This window comes from Platichthys flesus, chromosome 21, assembly GCF_949316205.1.
Source record: "Platichthys flesus chromosome 21, fPlaFle2.1, whole genome shotgun sequence".
In the NCBI taxonomy this organism is placed as follows: Eukaryota; Metazoa; Chordata; class Actinopteri; order Pleuronectiformes; family Pleuronectidae; genus Platichthys; species Platichthys flesus.
In genome coordinates, this window is record NC_084965.1 from 12,682,147 (window position 1) to 12,700,991 (window position 18,845).

General features: G+C 44.5%; 1 protein-coding gene across 2 annotated transcripts in view; it reads right to left on the bottom strand.

Moving 5' to 3' along the window:
- prex2 (phosphatidylinositol-3,4,5-trisphosphate-dependent Rac exchange factor 2) overlaps positions 1 to 18,845 on the bottom strand; it is an 85,862-nt gene that overhangs the window by 52,883 nt on the left and 14,134 nt on the right. For both annotated transcript variants that reach the window (XM_062379579.1, XM_062379580.1), the window contains exons 2-11: positions 16,862 to 16,933; positions 15,712 to 15,834; positions 13,852 to 13,956; positions 10,887 to 10,988; positions 9,835 to 9,996; positions 6,810 to 6,943; positions 6,229 to 6,332; positions 4,859 to 5,008; positions 4,216 to 4,357; positions 98 to 198 (exon numbers count right to left, since the gene is read on the bottom strand). In XM_062379579.1, coding sequence (XP_062235563.1) covers positions 98 to 198; positions 4,216 to 4,357; positions 4,859 to 5,008; positions 6,229 to 6,332; positions 6,810 to 6,943; positions 9,835 to 9,996; positions 10,887 to 10,988; positions 13,852 to 13,956; positions 15,712 to 15,834; positions 16,862 to 16,933 — 1,195 coding nt within the window. The remainder of the gene's footprint in view (positions 1 to 97; positions 199 to 4,215; positions 4,358 to 4,858; positions 5,009 to 6,228; positions 6,333 to 6,809; positions 6,944 to 9,834; positions 9,997 to 10,886; positions 10,989 to 13,851; positions 13,957 to 15,711; positions 15,835 to 16,861; positions 16,934 to 18,845) is intronic.

The window sequence follows — 18,845 nt, forward strand, 5'->3', positions numbered from 1 at the left end:
AGCCACAGAACAGCCACTGAGGAAATGTTACACAGACATTCATGTTTTTGAATCCCTTACCTAAACAGTGTGGGGGGGGGGGGGGGACTGAACTTACCATGGTGGATGATGCCGTTCTCCAGCAGAGCTTGACCCAGGTGAACCCCTTCCTCTGGGTTGCCTGTCTCTCCAATTTCCATCAGCCAAGACACAAACTCGCTGGGGAAACACATAACACAAGCCTTACATATGAACACGCATACTCACACATGAATAACACAAACAAAAAAATCGCTTGGGGGAAACCCTGTCTCTTCATAAAAGGAGAATGTGTGTGATCGGTTGGGAAAGTCTTAAATTCACCCTTGGTATTTTGTAAATGGTCTTTGCCATCATTCAAGAGAGGCAATAAAACTCAACACTTACTCGAAATTGATGTGATTATGGCAACAAACACAATCTTGGCTAAAATGTATTATTTGTTTTGATGAATCCACCAGGATTCTTCAGTTGGTGTGTTCTATCTAGATAAACTTTATTTATTTTAGAAACAGGATGCAACACTGTACGACGAACACAAAGGATTTGATTGGCTCATGAGACGTTCTTGGTCCATCATGTTGTTGATGCACCACACCATTTACAAGAGGAAACAAACCGACCACACAATCGACAAACACAGCATCCAATCGTCTGATGGGCCCAAACGAGCAAAGTGGTAAATAATTCTCGATAATTTAGTTCTTCCCACAGGCGGCAACTCAGAGAGAGAGAGAGAGAGAGAGAGAGAGAGAGAGAGAGAGAGAGAGAGAGAGAGAGAGCAAAAAGAAGAAAAAAAAAAGAGTGATAGGAATAAACAGAACAAGAACAAGCAGAGAAGCAGTAGTTTATCAGATTACATCCTCTATGTCCCGTCTTCCCACAAAAGTCAAACAAACACGACCAGCAGCACCATTGGAATTCGGCGGATTTCACTTCCAGGCCACGACTGAGGCGACTGGGCCGAGTGTGAAGCCAACAAGGCCATTTAGAATCTTTTTTCAGGGGGAACATTTGACCAGAAAAACACCACACCTCCCAACATCTTGTCCTCTTTAACCACTCATTCCTGAAACCTCCTCTCTCTGCAACAAACCATCGGGGAAAAACAAAAAGTGCCTAACAATGTCAATTCGTCAACCTCTGCACCTTCAACCACGGAAGGAAAAACACCCTGAAAGTTTGGAGGGTGGAATTCTCAGGGCCTCAGGCGGATTAGGGTCACATGCACAATAAACAGTTTCAAGCTACATGTGGGTCTGGAAGAAATTGAGCAAATCATAAGACCAGATTGGTTAGACCCTCATTGCATATCAATCATTTCAGAGGTTAGGTTCTTCTGTCAACCATCGTCCCACCATGAGCATTGAGGTCCATTTTATGGTTATTTGGGTTATTAATCATGAGAGATTTCTGCATTTAGGTTATTTTGTGTTTATTTTGTGCTACTGTGTTGATTTACAAGGTTTAAAAACTGCAATTTCATGACACCCACGTTTCTGCACAATCAAGAATTTAGCGATATCTAGAACAAAATGCGTGACATTCCTGTTGAGGCACATTTTTTACTGTCAAACTGTACATTTATAGAATTTGTGGATATTTCTTTCTGTCCAAACTTTAACTTTCTCAAATTTGGTCATGAATTATTTATATTATACAGAAAAAGTTAGAATTCGGAATCAAGTTTTTAGATTAGTATAGCCAGGAAACTGAAAGACCATGAATATACTGTATCTCCCAGATGTTCCTATTCAGGTTCTGCTTAAATCCATCATTTGTGTTCGCTGATCATGTGAACGTTGTATTCCAAGCAATGTCAAAAAGAAAAAGCAGAAGCTGACTCAGGGAAAATGGCTTTTCTTACAGGATATACGACCTTTTCATTGAGCTCTAAAAGGGCGTTTCCTTTGGAGTCCGTCACAACAGCTGACACTACCGTCTGTCATATGTAGAAAACACAAACACTTTGAATCCCTATGCTTTTCCTGTTTAGAATGGTCAAGTATCAAGCGTAGGTGGCTGTCAGAATTATTCTCTTTGAGGAATTACACCGTCTGCGAAAACCCAACAACAAATACGATTTTACCAGTTTAGGGGAGGAGTTCGGGGCCCAGAAATAGCTCTCGGCTTTAACAAAAAAAGAAAAATAAGAAGAATGTCCAAAAGAGAACGAGGAGTACTAGGAGGAGAATAAAGAGAAAGAGTTTCACAATGGAGGGAGTGGGCCGACTAGAAGCCATAGGCAATGTGGCTTTCATCAGAGACATACCATGCTGGTTCCAATTCGGCAGTTACGCCTACATGTAATCATCTCCAAAAACCATGGCAGACCAGGGGAAGCACAGAGGGGCTCGGGATGCCTTCTCACTCACACGTGGTCATCCAGGTGTCGGCCAAGTTGTAAATAGAGGGATAGGTTTTCCAAAGCGTGCTTCTCCGGGGTTGCTTTCTCACCATCTGATCTCCGCAGACTCAATGAGGGGGCCTCCTCACGACCAGTGTTTGATCCTTGTAATCTCTTTAGCTGACAGATCCATTCCTCCTCCAGACCACAAAGGGTTCTGGTGTTGCCTGCGCGGACCAGAGGAGAAAGTAACTCCTCACTCCAAACCGCCATGAAATGTAACTTGGCCACAACTATGTCCGACTGGTTTTTTTTCACTCCATGCTTTTAGAATAGCAAGGAGTTTGAAATAACAAGGACTGTTTAAACTAAGGTGACTTAAAGGGTGGTTATGCCTCGTGAAAATGTCGCTTTAAAAAACTTGAAAACAAATGAAAAAACTCTAAACGTGATGGGGGTGTCCACGAGGCAAATTTGTGATCTCAAAAGTCAAGATAGGAGCCGAGCTTTAATAACACCCAGCCCGTTTTAAAATTGCATGGTGTCATCACTCTATAAAAAGACCTCTGGCTGTCACGCATGCATTTTCCATTTTCAAACATGGGGAGCTCTTCGGCTGCAACCAGATGTTTGAAGATTTTATTATCCCCGATCCAGCTCTGTCACCTTCTCAGTCTCACAGAGGCCGTACTCCCCACATGGGGCTGACGATATTGTGAAGAATGGACTTAAGAATTTAGGTTATAGGTTTCTGTGCTTTCCCTGCTAGGGAGAGCACGGAAACCCATCAATCCCATCGAGATGTCTTATGAAAAGCTTTCAGGCTCAATAAAAATAATATTATATCCCAGTTTGAGGATCGGGTGGCGGTGTCGCCTTAATACTTGATTCTGAGTTAGACTTCAGGAGATCTAGAAGTAAATTTATTCATTAATTAAATATGTGCCTGTGTGATGAACCCGGGAAACTCTGACACCAAGAAGTCTACATCTTACATGATAAAAGCAAACTGAAACTCAGAAATGCATATTTAAAATAGCTCAAGGATGGGATTTTGATCAAAGCACCCTTTACAGTAAATATTCTCACCTTTCAGCAAATGCAGGAGAGTTGGGACTTAGCATGTAAGGATGGGAAGTGCCCAGGTGTAACCGTGTAAACTCGAGGACACTATGATAATGAACATGTGACAAATACAAATAGCTGCCTTCTGGACTAACAGGTCCTCTACCTCACGGATTCCTCAACACAGAGTTTATTGTAATCGAACGTAGACGAGGGCGAGAGCGGGCAGTCAGCTGAGCCGCATAGGAATATCGCCCTGTGATTTATGACCGGCATTCAATGGCCAATCCGTCCCCAGACGCCACACCGATAATCCTTAAATAAGATTCATGGGCTAGATCTGGCTGGATTGGATTTTCCCATGGATGAGAAGACAGATATACATAACACACAGTCTCCCGACCAAAAAGCAGAGAACGCTTTCTTCTTCCAAGCTGCTGTCTTTCCAAATCCTTCCCAATTTAAAAATGAAAGCCGGGTTGGAAAAACCGATCTCTATTACAAAGAGGGTTTTCATAATCGGCACTTGACTCTCTGCACGGCCTTACCGCCGATTTTATACAAGATAAGCAAAGCCCCACAAATCTGAAAAGTACAAATACACAGAGCTGGGCATGGACATTTATTCTGGTTCATCTGAGAGGCTCAGTCATCCACACCTCACCCCCTCACATGTTTACACTGTATCTTACAGTGTGGTCATACAGAGGAAACCCCGCAACGACTGAACACTTTGCCGCTTCTTCACCGGACACACGTGTTGAGTTCAGCGACGGGAGCCATACCTTCCCAGGAAGCACTTGGGGAAGGTGGTGAGCTTGCGCTTCCGATCCTTAATGAGGTGGCCCTTGGTCATGAGGTGGTAGAGCTTCTCCCCCTTCTCTGACACCATCACCCACGTATCCTGCTCCATGCCGAGCCTCAGACCTACGCAGCAGAGCGGGGGAGGGAGGGAGGGAGGGGGCAAAAAGCCTCTCAGTGTCATGACATTAATAATCTTGCACTCAGCTCGACTAGATGTGACATCAATTACTAAAGGAAGAAGGTTAATGTCCGCTCATTCCAGAAGATTATTAACAGTGCCTTTCCGTGTCTGTCTTCAAATGGTCTGAGGCAGGTTAGTCGGGTTAGTGACGGACATTGTGAAGAGTTTATCATGTACACAATCTCACAGTAGAGAAAACTGAACATCTCATCTCATGTTGTCCTCACGGTGTGTTTTCCTGAGACAAAAAGAGACAACCTGCACTTCTCACATATTCAGTTTAAATTGCTTTGCAGTGATCTCCTCCATCAAAGCATATATTGTCAGTTCTTTGATCCACGACACAAGTTAAAATGGAAAAAAAGAAAAAGGGGATTTTTCCCCTGACTGAAACAGTGAACAGCCCCCCACCCTGATACTGACACCCCAAAACGTCTCCTTACTTTTCCTCCGCTCCCTCTCCTTCATGACGGCCTCCAGCCACTCCTGCTTCTCTTCTGGGGTCTTGGCCATGCAGACGAACCACTTGTTCTTGGCCGTGTTGTGGATCTTCCAGCCGTTGTTCACTATGTTCCCGCTGCTGTGGTAGTCGGCTGCGAGGCGGAGGAGGAGAAGAGCACACAGACAAGAGTTCGACTCACACCAGTTTTTTTATAAGGCTCCCTCGGAGGGGTGGAACGCCAGCAAATCAACTTTTTTCACTCATTTAAGTTTGAGAGTCGTTATGAAAGGGAGGGCCATCACTCAGTGGTCCTGACACTGTGAACAGAGTTGTCGGGAAGTCTGGCTCGCAGTAAGACAAAGGTTACCACATTAAACGCAGAACATGGGGCACATGTGATTTGATTCACAGAGAACCAGCAGGAAAGAGACAAATACACTCTATACAACATGCATCACAACAACTGAGAATATCACACTCTATATCTCGGTGCAAACACTTGCTGCGGACTCATTTTTCCCAGATGTTGCGCCAGCCCTCATACCCTCATTATTGATGGGTTTATCGATTAATCACCCTCCTCCTTTGATGAGATAAACAAGGGGACACGCATGCAGGAGAGGAACCATCCATCAGCATTATTTCATTCTTTTCTTTCAGAATCCTCCTGCAAAGCCGCCCGTTGCTTGTCATTTACCGCCTACCGCCTAATCTCAATCATTCGAGGCGTTTGTCGACCTCAGGCAGCAAGTGTGTGCTTTGGGAAAAGGTTGTGGCGCTTTCACTGCACAGGAATCTCAGCTGAAATACCCCTGTCGCCCTGCATTTCAGGTCGAGATCGGCCGCCTGTGGCGCAGAACACCCACGAGTTACTGCACCGCCGCCTGCCTCCCGTGTCTATCCGCCCGCTCCCTCCTCAAACGCTTCCGTCTCTCACCGAAAAACACCCAATATTACGGCCCAACTAGGCCTGCAGCGGAGGAAATGATGGCTTCTACAAATATAAATGATAATCGGTGGCTATGTGAGGCCAAGAGACACAAGCGCTCGAGTTCACCGAGTACCAGCAGCGCCGCATACCCGAGGACATGTAACTATAGACGTCCAAACAATGTTTATAGGTAAATCTCATTTTTCAATTGGCGATCCAAGTTTGAAAAAAATCACACGGCCGTGCACCAGCTCAGGCCAAGGACTGGGTTGTCAACTTTCCTGTGTGGGTAATTATGGCATATTTTTAAACTCCTGCTGCCAGGAGCGCTGAAATAAAACATGAGGATGTGAGAGCGGGGTGAACGAAGACAGGGAGAAAGGAAATCAAACATTTATTTGTCCAAAATAAATGTTGACTCTTTCTACACGAGCACTCACCCGTGCCGTCGTCCACATTTTCCACCTCCATCACCTCGGTGTTGATTCTCCCTCGGAAGAGGTAGCGAGGACCCTCCGTGGCTGCCTTGCTGTTTTTTAAACGCCTTAAACAAAGATAAACAACCGCATGAGTTAGCCAACATGATTTAACCACATCATGTTATGACACTTCCTGTGCAATTTGTCTCACTCCAAGTTCATTGAGGGTTTTACAGGCGATTCATTTCACTCATATGATGTTTGTCCATATGTACAAATCAAATTAGGTGAGGAGGTTATTGAATTTAAGGTCACGGCTACACATTTCTCTGGCTTTCTCGTGTGAATGACGTGCAGACACAAAAATGCTTCCCACAGTGCATTGCTCCCTTTTCTCCAGGAAAAAACTGGTGCAGTGAATAATTTAGGAAAGCCCTGCTCTGTAGGCGTACAGAGGCAGAGGGAAATAAGAAATTAGCAAGAAAGAAAAACAAGTTTTTATTCTGTCGCTTAAGAAAATACACACGGCAAATACACTTTGCATTAATCTTCTGCTTCGTGGGTTGGTTGGCGGAGCAATGAAAACAAGAGAGAGCGGACACCTGTTTTTCTTCTTGCAGTAAACCAGGAGCTTGTCAAACAGGAAGAAAATCCTCTCTTGTATGTTTCCAGCTGAGATCTTCAACAGGACGCCATGCATGAGCATCTCCGTGCACGTGTCTGTTATGTTGGAGCCCTGGAAATAGACATATAGACAAAAAGGTCAAACAGACAGAAAAAAAAAACAGTGTCTTGGATTCAGATTGACAGGATTTAAAGGAAATGCAGAAAATGTGTCATTCTAACTATAAACTGACATCACTGGGATTTGTTTTCATCATAATATAAAGTGTCTACGCAACAGAAAGGTTCTACAAATTACTTCTATAGCGTTCACATTTCACATACAGTGTCTGAGAAGGAGAAGGGATTACAAAGCCCCGGCCTTTCCTGTTACCTCTCAGGGGTCTGTGAAAACACTCCCTGCTTCCTCGGAGCAGATTGCCGCGGGCCTTTAGAATGCGCAGTTGTTAATAGCTTCTATAGAATAACATCCCGTGCAGTCGAGCCCATGCGTTGCATTGTCGCGCCTGGTCACCATATTGGTTGGGGGTTCCTGCTGCATGTGATTAAGTGTGTTGTCGTTTCCCTCACCTTGCCTGTTCTGGGACTTTATGTACCCCCGTCCGATCGGGCCCTCCTGAGCTAAAAATATCTCCCATGCGCACAGAACCGGAAAATGTGCTAAGCATTTCCTCCTGCTGGACACATCAGCGAGCCAGAACCTAACCCCACTTTTTCCCTCGTTCTCTCCTCACCCTTTTTATTCTCCTTCTCCTCCCTATTTCCCCTCCTCGTGATTCCCCGGTCTATTCCTCTATCTCTTTCATTCCTTCCTCCGCTCTTTTTTCTTCTTTTTTCTCCTGCTGTTTCAGGGGCCTTTTAACTCCCCAGCCCACGGCCAGATGTTAAACTAATTTGCAGCGAGTGATGTGTGCACACCAGGTCCACACGGGTCCAGACTATGTAGCTGCATTTCCGCAACAGAATAACCAATTCTTTCCCTTTGTGCTTCATACGTGTGCAAGACAAACTTGTACTTCTTTCCCTGCCTCTTTATTAAATGTTTCTGTGTTTCTGCAGAAGTTTTCTATCACTCTTCACATCAACTCTGATCCAAGCCAAAGCTCCACACAGGGTGTATTCATTTTAAAACTTAGGCAACACTTTAAACACTCAGTCATCTCTAAATTTCAACCCTCTATTTTTATAGGCAGAACTTACAACTCTGGTAGAGGATGAAAAATTGGAAAATGATTAAACAGGAAAGGCCATTAGTTGAGGAAAAGTTCAGTAAAAAAGTTCAAATCTCGACAACCTTAAGTAGATGTGAAAATAACCAAGTTGAGTTAAACAAGACAATTAAACTTCACGAGTGTGAAGTGAACCACAACTGAAAACGACTAACCTCTGGTCTAAAACTAACTTGCTCGGTGAGCAGTGACATAACACAGACACTTCCAACACTAACCTAAACTGGCAATCACCGCCCTGACAAATGCTGGCAGCCATCGACCATGGTGACCACGACGGGCCATCGCCCTGTCTCTCCCACGCGAGGTGAACCTGCCAGGAGGCCCCGCGGGCAGCCAGCTGTGGACCAGGTCAGTGCTAACAAGCAATCAGCCCGGGCGGAGGAGCAGGAATGGAAAAAACAGCAGTTCTCACAATCCTCCTCATTCTGCAGTCGTTCCTCAAAACACACCCACACAGAAATGCACGATGCAACCGTCACTCAGCTCACTCGCCTTTTTCCCCCAATATACTTTCCCTTGTCTCCCTCTCAGCTCCATCTCATGTATGGCTGCAGAGTCTGGCGTGCAGCAGTTACAGGGTCCTGCTCCAGAATGAGCTAATGTGTACAATTAATAAAAGTAATGAGGAGAAACCGCAGAGTGGCTGCCGCCAGGATCATGTCGAGTACAAGATGTGTCACCCCACCCAACACTAAGCCTCAGCCTAATCACCTTGTTCTTAGATGCGTGTGTTTGTATGCATGTGTGTACATATGAAAAGGCTGCAGTGTTTATTTTTTTAACTAAAAGGCAGAAATAATGAGATTACCACTTGCATTTGATATGTGAAACCCTGACTTTACATAAATTCCTAATTACCTGTCTGTTTTCTTCCTGTCTATAGTATATTAATGCTTTCAAGATGTCCTTTTTCATAAACATTGGCTAAATATTTATCTTTCTACAGTATGTTTTACTCTGAAAGATGAAAAGAACGTACCAAAAGCTAGATAAATGTTCTGGTAATACTAGAACAACATTGTAATGTTGACAGTGATCCAAAAGCAACACATTCAGAAAAAATTACTTCGGACACATGTGACGAAGTCAAATCAGGCTCCGCTGAATCCTGTCTCACTCACATCAGGATCGAAAGCCTCAGTAAAAACAATCTGTTACTTCCTACACCTTAGTCAGAAGCTGTATCAACAAACGCAGCATCTCTATGTCTGCATGCGTCCAGGAAGCCAGTTGGCCCTCTTTGCCTGGAGCCGGGTCAATTACACAAGCATCTCATCCTTCTTCAAAATTACCACCACTGTTTTCTCTTCCCAATCAGCACTGGGCCTTATGACCCCTTATTAAAGACGTCCTAGAATGCAGGAAGAAAAACTCATTTATAAGGCAACTTTCCCAGGCTGAGGAGTGCGGCCTACCTGACGATGATTGGATCAGTCACCTCAAAGCATAACTGCTTTAACGGCAGGCTCATCCAGGCGGAGAGTATTTGGTCATTGTGAATACAAGTCATTGTTCCCGCAGCGAACGTGAAGGCTTAAAAGGCTACAAAAGTCACGCCACTTGGAATTCTTCTAGAATTGCTGGCATAGGGCTAAGTGGCTTTAAATAAGTCATGACTTGGAGCTTTGGCGGGGGGTTAGCACAGCTGTTTGAGTTAAAGGGAGCAGAAAGACCTGACAATACGACACAGAGTCAACACAGCTACTTAGGGCAAACGTATTGGGGGCGAATTAAACAATAGGACACTGTGTGCAGTTTTGTCGAGGCTCACCTCCCAACCCTCGATGTGTGACTGCCATTCCTCCAGAATCTCCAGCTTCTCCATCTGTCTCTTGGCCTCGTTTATGCTGGAGCACACGGCCTTCATCACATGCAGAGACTCCTGCACCAGGGCGTAGTCGTTGTGCTTCTTGGGAGTCCTCTTTAGCAGCTCCTGCGTATGTAAAAAGAAACCACATATATGTGCAGACAGAAATGACCCTGAATGAACTCAAATATGTGGCAAATCTCTCGCTAATTGTAATTTGCACAGTATGAAAAGCATTGCAGAAAATTGAATTTGGTTTTCTGTTCACTCCACGTTCTATTACCAGTTCCTGAGTGGAGTGAGTGAAACTTCGACTACAGCCAGCCGCAGTGGGAAAAGAAAAAAAAGCAATGGCAATCTCTGCATCTCTAGTCTAAACAGAGCTTCAGCATGTCCGTTTCTAGAGGGCTGATTTATGCTGCTCTGGATATATCCTCAGCCACTGATGGTAATCTTTGTCATCGCGTGGAGAGAAGGATGCCCCGACAGCTGCAAGACTTCAAATGGCAGCGCATCGGATTACCCCCCTTATTATTATTACATCTCTGTTCCTGCACTCTTGGCTGTTTGGAGAACACTTGGGTGAATTAATAGGTCATAACAAGATGAATGACACGGGACGGCTCCGGATCAATGACTCCAACGAGCCTTTGAAAGCGCGTTTCGTTTCGCTCGCGTTTCACGTCAGGAAATGGAAATTGCAAAACGGAAAAAATAACACGCAGAGTGCAGGTATGAATGGGCCCAGTCAAAACGTCTGAACACGCAGCTGGGCAGAGGAGGTGATGAGAGGTCTTGTGTTATTTCTATGATGTGGTTGCGCCGGGGAACTGAAGCAGGGAAGTGTCCGAATATGAGACTAGTGTTTCATTAGCGAGGGAGAGGTTGATGTGAATGGGAAGGGACAGCCCTGACTAATGACTAGGCGGTGGTGGATGAAAAAAAAGGGGGTAGGGGGTGACCTACAGAGCTGGCACAAGGGCGGGGTGACTCCATGACGCATGGACCATACTCACTCTGAGAAGCAATGGGTACTTGCAGATCCTCTGAATGGGAGCTACCAGGTAACCCTCCAGCGGCACCTCTGTGTTTTTTCGGCCTCCGAGCAACATGCAGTTCTGCAGAAGAGAAGAGGAGAGGAGGTTTAACAAGACTGATGCTAGAGGCTGTGAGGCGTCCATGCTTATTGTAGAGAAAACCAACACTCTGTGTTCAGCCTGGATTATTTGGTGGTTTGATGGGTTATAGAGCCAATTTTCAATCATCCAAACAGCCCACAGAACCATCAGGGCTTCTGGTGGTTATCAAACATATTCAGGATTTAAAATCGGGATGCGACCACAAAAGCCAATTCAAGATTCGAGATTCAAGATTTTTATTGTCAAATGCACAATAATAACATTAAGCACTCGCTGGCAGTGAAATGATTGCGTCTCAGGCTCTCTTCTAACAATGCTCAAGTAATTACAACCTATACAATAAAATAAAATAGAAATATAAAAAAAATTGAATAAAATAGAATATCAAAATTTAAAATAGAAAATAAAGTATATATATCTAAATATATATATGATATTTAGATATATATAGCTGAGGAGAAAATAAAACAACAAAAGTGCAAATATGCGATATGTCACGGAGAGGAGTTTAAAAGTCTTATGGCCTGGGGGATGAAACTGTCTCTGAGCCTTGTGGTGCGGGCCCGGATGCTGCGGTACCGTCGGCCAGATGGCAGCAGGCAAAAATGTTTATGGCTGGGGTGAAAGGGGTCTTTAATAATCCGGCTGCTCTTCTTCCTGCACCGCTGGGTGTAGAGGTCCTCTATGGATGGTAGCGCTGTCCTGGTGATGTGCTGGGCAGCCTTCACCACCCTCTGTAAAGCCTTACGGTTCAGGGCGGAGCAGCTGCCATACCAGGCGGTGATGCAGCCAGTCAGGATGCTCTCTATGGTGCACCTGTAGAAGTTCCAACGGGAGCTACAGAAAGGCTGGAGCAGCTGAGGGTGCTTCCAACCAACGTTGAACATTCTGAGGCTAGCGTGCTACCGTTGTCAAATTATAAGTGACAGAAGAAGAACAGACTACCAGCGCTCACTGCGTCTTTCGGATCATTTTCCCCTCCACTTGTTTAGTCTTCTGCTTTTGTTTATTAACACTGGAGGAAGTTGTCGCTCCACGCCAGTTTCGATCTGCTTCATGAGATCACATGACAATCATGTGATGGTGCATCACTGCATCTAGAGCAGTAATCTAAATGAATATTTTTGGCTTTGCAACCCCGATTTGGTCTTTAAAACTCCTGTAGCCTGAGCCCAGCTTAAGTGGGATCATGAGTGATGGAAACTGGGCTAGAGAATTCCCCTCGTGAAAACACACCGCCTCTTTCCCTCAGACATACAAACACAGTGTGAGCCACGCACGGCAGCTGGACAGTGTACAGCCGTGTACTCCGTGTTCCAGTGTGTCTGACAGCTGATGTGACTCTGCCTGATATGTGGGCGGACTCCCTCTTCCTGTCCCGACACTCAGAGACACTTTCACTGCCACAGGGGAGCATCATGTTGCGAGAACAAAAGATGACCACATCCCCACTGCTGGCTCTCTAAACTGTGTGTGCGTGTGTGTGTTTGTGTGTGCACAAGGGGAGGTCAAGAACACTCTCAACATTTTTCTTGTTAGTCACAGCTCCTCGCCTGTCCTCTATTCAATCTTTTTTTTTTTCACTTTTCATTGTTGACAGATTGTAATTCTAGTCCTTCTCGCTCCTTTCCCCGGGAGCATCACCCTCTGGCATCGCTGCACCCCGTCGCCCCGCATGTTTTAGGCCTTCCATAAAAACAGAGCGCTTTGAAATGGAGATCTACAGCAGAGTTATAAACCCAGCAAAACCAGAGCACGACCACAGACTTGTATTGATTGACTGGTTCTGGTGTGAGGCACCTGACCTTTGGACTGCATTTAATGGAGTGAGAAATGAAACACACTCATGTCCACATACTATACACGCGATCAGAGAAGAGCGGCCACGCGATCTCCATGTCTGATTTACTGTCGGTGTGTGCCTTTAATTTAGGAAGATGGAGGGGGGGAGGTATTAATTGACTTTGATTTAATGGGGTCTTTATAGCCGCGGCCTTTCAGTGACCTAACCTTTCATCAGGGCTCTATCGGTGTCGCGTTACTCTCCGACCTGCACTCAGCTATGGGCTAATACTCCTCAGGTCACCTCCCAGGCCCCGTGATGACCAGGGTGGGGATATCCGCTAACCTCCACTAAACCCCTGACCCAGTGACCGCTGTTAAACCCGGGTTTGTTGTTAACAGTGTAATCCGGCACCACCTCTTCATTTCAGGTGAGAGGGAGGTGAGAATGGATATTAGCCGCTGACCTCATAACCACATAGGTCAGCTGGGTCACTTTGTTAAACCGAGGTCGGACGCTTCGTTAATGCTACATTTGAGGATTTGGCTCGATCGTCTCTAGGAATGCTAGTTAGCTAATGTTAGCATATTAGCAAGACAAGGTTTGACTCTTAGTTGATGCTACATCTGATGGTTATTTAGCACAGTTTGTAATAGCACAGCATATTGGCAAACAACTAAATTCCGCTTGTTAGCATGTTAGCACCTGAGTATGAAATGTGTTTGATAATTATCAGGGGCCCTGATGGTTCTGCGGGCTGTTTGGAAGGTTAAAGATTGAACATCGAACATCTCCCGACCAGATTTCTACCATAAATTCTAGGCCATAAATTCCTGTAATCTGAGCCTAGATATAATCAACCAACGGCAATTCAAAATCATCATTGTAACAAATAAACTAAACTAAATGTGTACATGCTCGATATCTTTAAACTATTATTTTACCGTGGATTTAAATACTGAACTTTTTTGAGACTGTATCTACTCCTTTGCAGAATATAGGTGACTGAATATGTGTTACAACTTGTACATTATGTGGACATTTACAGACGCCTCTCACCAGTAAGCACGTGCGGACACTCCTGATCTTATTGAGCTCCAGCAGCAGTCTCTGAGCCTTCTCGTGGTTCCCGCAGTATTCGTCGTAAATCTGGAAACGGCTCTTCTGCAAAGAGCCAGAGAGAGACAGACAGAAAATGATCATTCTGGTATTATTTTTGACAGATGGGAAGCAAGAGAAAGAGGGTGACAAAGTCAAAAAGAAGAAAAAACTGGAAAAAGAGAGGAATGAATTGTCTTGGACAAGGCAATGTATAAGAATTATAGGATTCACAGCCAGTTTATATTCTTCTCCATACTCTACTCTCCATCATGAAATAAATAATGTATATTTGGTATGGGGGGGCTACCATTGTATCCTATCATCTGCCTTGCAGTCATATGACCAACAACTTTGCACTAAAGCATTTTTCTTGACATCCATCTTCCTTTGTGTTTAAGAGGCAGCCGCAGGAGCCGGCCACACGTCCTCTAAATCACTCACTTCAAAGTCACCATGGTCTTCAGCCGCCGAGCTCTGCCTCAGAAGACGAAGCTGGCGAGGTGGAGAGGTATAATGACCATAACAACGAGCAGGAGTACGTATAAAAACACAATATGACCGACTGTGCAGTATTATTTTCTTCTTGAATCACGTTTTCTAGGGAAATCGATTTATGAAGAAGATTTCTTTGTCGGAGGGAGTTCGTTTTTTTCTGTTGTCCAACAGGGAGGAGTGGAGTCTTAAGTCGGAGTGGACCACAGTCCAGTTGGCTTAGCTTTCACAAATTTGTGTTTCTGTAGTAAAGCGGGATTGTGTAATGCAATCTTGGAACATTTTAAGTACATCAACACGGAGAAAGGAAACTTTAAGAAAAAAGCTGCAGATAAACAGAAAGAAAGCAGAGAGAGAAAGAGGAAAGAAAGACAAGTATTATCTCTAAGTTTTCACATGAACCCTCATGACTGACTACTGGTTGTGAGTCATGGGTTTTTAGTTATGCTCCAAATTATGATCCATTTTCTCAATTAGGTCATCTCATCAAAGCCCCACTGTACTATCTGTGCTTTTGAATCAGCTTTCATTCACCTGTATCAGCAGCAGCCTGAGAAAGAGAAGCCACCAAAAGCCGACCAGGAAAATAGTAAGATTTATTAGACTTTGAAACCTATTATATGCCAGTGTGCCCCCGGGCTCTGTATCAAAGAAATGTGATATATAGCAGGAGGGAACAGTATATCAGAGCCCTATCAAGCATATCACACATGTGCTCTGCCTCATCTTGGGTAATCCAGAGAGATCAATTGATAACATGTGGGTTATCCTATTATTTACAGGAGCACACGGAGGCGTATCAGGATTTGAGCTCTAACAGTAAAGAAGGAGGGAATCTCCTTAGATTACAGGCTCCTGTTTTCAGACGTGAACTCTTGAAAATCTTCAGACAATTTCAGGCAAGATATAATTTTTGTCTTATGAATTACTCAGCAGGAGATTGTTTTAGTCAGACACACTCAAAGCAACAGGGAAAAATCTCTGGAGCGTTCAGGCGAGGTTTGGCGCCGGGGTAGAGCATGCAGGAGGCCGGACATGACGTGTATGTCTAAGTTGACATCTACTCGCTCGCTGAGAATTCTATAGACATTATCCTGCTGTATTCTCACAGGGTTTTTACCAGGGGGTCTTGGAGGGAAAAGTCCTGACAATGTCCAGGGTAACGACTGAGGCACATCCGGAGTTTAGTGCATGTCTGAAAGCAGCTTAAAGGAGCAGGCATCAGTGGTGACATGATAATAAAAAGAAGGGGGGGGGGTGAATGTCAGCTTGCAAGACATGGAAACAGTAAGTGAAGGCGTTTGCACAGAAGCATGCGTCCCTTACAAAGTGCAAGAAGCAGCGTCCGATTTCATGGTGAGCATGAGGGTCCGGCTGCAGCAGCTCCTCCACCATTGACAAGAAGTCTTTGTGAACGGCCAGGATCTCCTCGATGTTGGAGAATAAAACCTGGAAGAGAGAAAATAAAATAAACTTCCACGATTACAAATAAGTATACACAGTAGGGTTTTTTGTATATTTGTAAACACTCTTTTTTCCTCCATTGCAGTTCCTTAGATTGCCCGAATTGATTCTATGGCTTTTGCTGCTTTATTGTGGTCAGTGGCGCTCGCAATAAAGACTGAGGTTTCTTTGTAAAGGGCATGTCGGCCTCTTGTGTCTTTGATATTTTGGATTTCCGACATTATTGGGGATTTTAACAGAGACGCTAAAAATAGGAACACATTTTTAGGATCTGTTCGATGGTGACTTTGCCTTCATGTGGTGTTGACTTCTGTCCCCTTTCATGCCACTTATGTGGTGGGTATTAAGGAGGGGGGAAAACAATGTGCTGACACTGCATGGAAGCTCGTGAAATAAAATCCAAGCATGAAAACCAGCAGTCTTTTATGGGTTTGTGAGGCCAAAAATAATCCTAAGTAATACAAAGAACAGCAAATCAAATCTGGTGAAACGGGGATCAATGCATTTCCACTCTGGAGGCCTGAATGTCATTCAGCTGTTTTAGCCTGTTGCTGCTCAATGACCCCAGTTTTCTCAAAGCCTCTCCGTACAGCATGTTCCCAAACACAACATAGCACGAATAGACATCTCCCAAAACACGGGAGATGCAGTAAATATCCACTGAATGTGTGTTTACCTTCCCGGAATAAGCAAACTGCCTCCCACTGTGAGAGAGCATCCTTTCTTATCCTCCAGCCAGAATCCTTTATAAATAGATTATATTTACAGCTGCTTCCTGCGTCGCCCACTACTCCTTCTTCCATTCAGAACTTCACTATTTTAGGGTGAAAGCGAACCCCAATGGGTGCTCACATGGGAAACACTCTAATTAGCCTCCATTGCAATTTCCGGCCGTTACATGGATCAGGTTACTATACAAAAACAATGGTTTGTGCAGAAGAAAAGTCAAACGCATTTGAAGATTTTCCATATCTTAAATATGCAGTCACACACCTCACAGATTGAACCTCACCTTAACCGTTTCCTCTGTGATGTTCTTGTCGATTTTGGTGGCCGCGTACTGGTTGAGACGATGTAGAAACACCTGAAGGAGGGGAAGAGAAGGAAAGCAACAGTTTAAAATTCTGAACAGGCCCCAGGATCAAATTACGCTTGAGCCACCGATCGCTTGTACCTTCGACAGGCAAAGTAGAACACTGCCTTTGAGGCTTTGCGTGCAGCTGCTGCCACAGCAAATTAGCAACCATCACAATGGACACCTTATATCTATCTGAAACACTATATTTTCACTGGATGGAAAAAAAAAAGAATAATTGCAGCGCATGGTATTTCAAAGGGGATGTTAAGTGGCTGGAGACGAGTTGGATAGGCCAGCAGCGTGCAAATTGAGATGGATGGGAAGTGCTCTTACTTTCCTCAGTCCCTGACGATGCTGATTCCCAGGCTGCTTCACCGCACAAGCCCTCGACAACTCATTTAAAGCTTCGGGGCACTTTCTGAGCAAATTAAGAGGATGCCTCTCAAATGCATTCGTAGAAATGTGACTAAGGAGGGATTAGTTATTTTCTGAAGTCTGCCTGAGGGGAGAGCTTTTAAAGAAGGCATCCATCAACAGGTACCAGACAAGAATCTTTATGTTTAATGCGAATGCAAAGCGTGGATACAATTTGGCATAAGACAGGGATCCATCTTCAGCATGAAGCTCGGGGGAAAACAAAGTGGCAGCATCGAACTATGATTTTGATTGATGTGTGTGATGCACCTCGGGGGGAACGTCTGATGAAATCCAAAGCAAGGCTTGAAAATCAAATCATTCATAAAATATAAAGTACATGGATAATTAAATTCCAAAGCTCAGAAGTGTAGCGTCGACATACTTGACATTAAACAACAGCACAGTCCCCATTGTTCATATTGCTGTCGAATCTGCAGTTAATCTAGAAAGAAAATGTCATTGGCATAACAAAAACACACTTGTGTTATGTCGCCTTATTGGCATCTGCTTTCATTTCTCCATGTCACACAGCTCATCTTATTTCATTTTCAAGGATATCCAGGTCAAATAAAGTGTGCACTTAGACTTTATTATAATAAAACAAAAAAAACACTTTCAAATGCATGAGAATGAAGGTAAATTATCTAAATGAAAGAAAAGTGAGGTATAAAATGGTGGTTTTCAGAAAAGGCAGCGGGGCTGTTAAATTTCAATTTCTGACTTAATTGGCCCGTCGTCGATTCTGTGGTCTCTCACCAATCGCTCACGGATCCTCTCACAAAACCAGTGCAACATGACAGACAACATAATAGGCAAAGAGACAGCAGTGAGGCACTACAGATTCTTTCACAGAACAACACTACAGCGGCACAAAGACTCATTTCACGGTGCAGCAAAGTTGCAAAACAGCAGTTGCCTGAAACACATGACCCCGACGTGATGGAGCTGACTGAGTGTCACAGTGTCAGTGTCACAGTTAGTGCAGTGAGAAGTTGCATCTGTCTTTGCAGTTGACCCCATGGGCCGTGGGCATCGTTTACTGCCCCGCTGAGGGCCATAATGCCATCTGTTGCCCAGTGCAGCCTGACCTGAGCGGGCTGGAATAACACAACCGCGAAGCCTGTAAACAGTTTTCTCTAATGAGCAGACAAGCTCAGAATTATCCTCTGACACGAGAACCTAAGTGAGTGGTTGTGACTCGGAATGTTTTATTTGATTAACTGTGAACAGATGGAAAGGTAGTGGGGCTAAATCAGTGGTTAATTCTCAATTTCTGGGAAAATTACGCATCCAATGCTCTGCTAACATTCTAGGCAAAACAACACGACGTGAACGAAATTACCGAAATCATCTTAATCAAATTGTATTGACGTCAAGCAGCACTTCAAAAGGAAGTGTGGAAGTGAATGCCTGAACCTGGGTTTGCGGTTTGGAGGGGGGGGGGAGCGGGGGTTAAATAATCGGCCTCTTTGTTGTAGGCCAACTCCACGCTGATTACCAT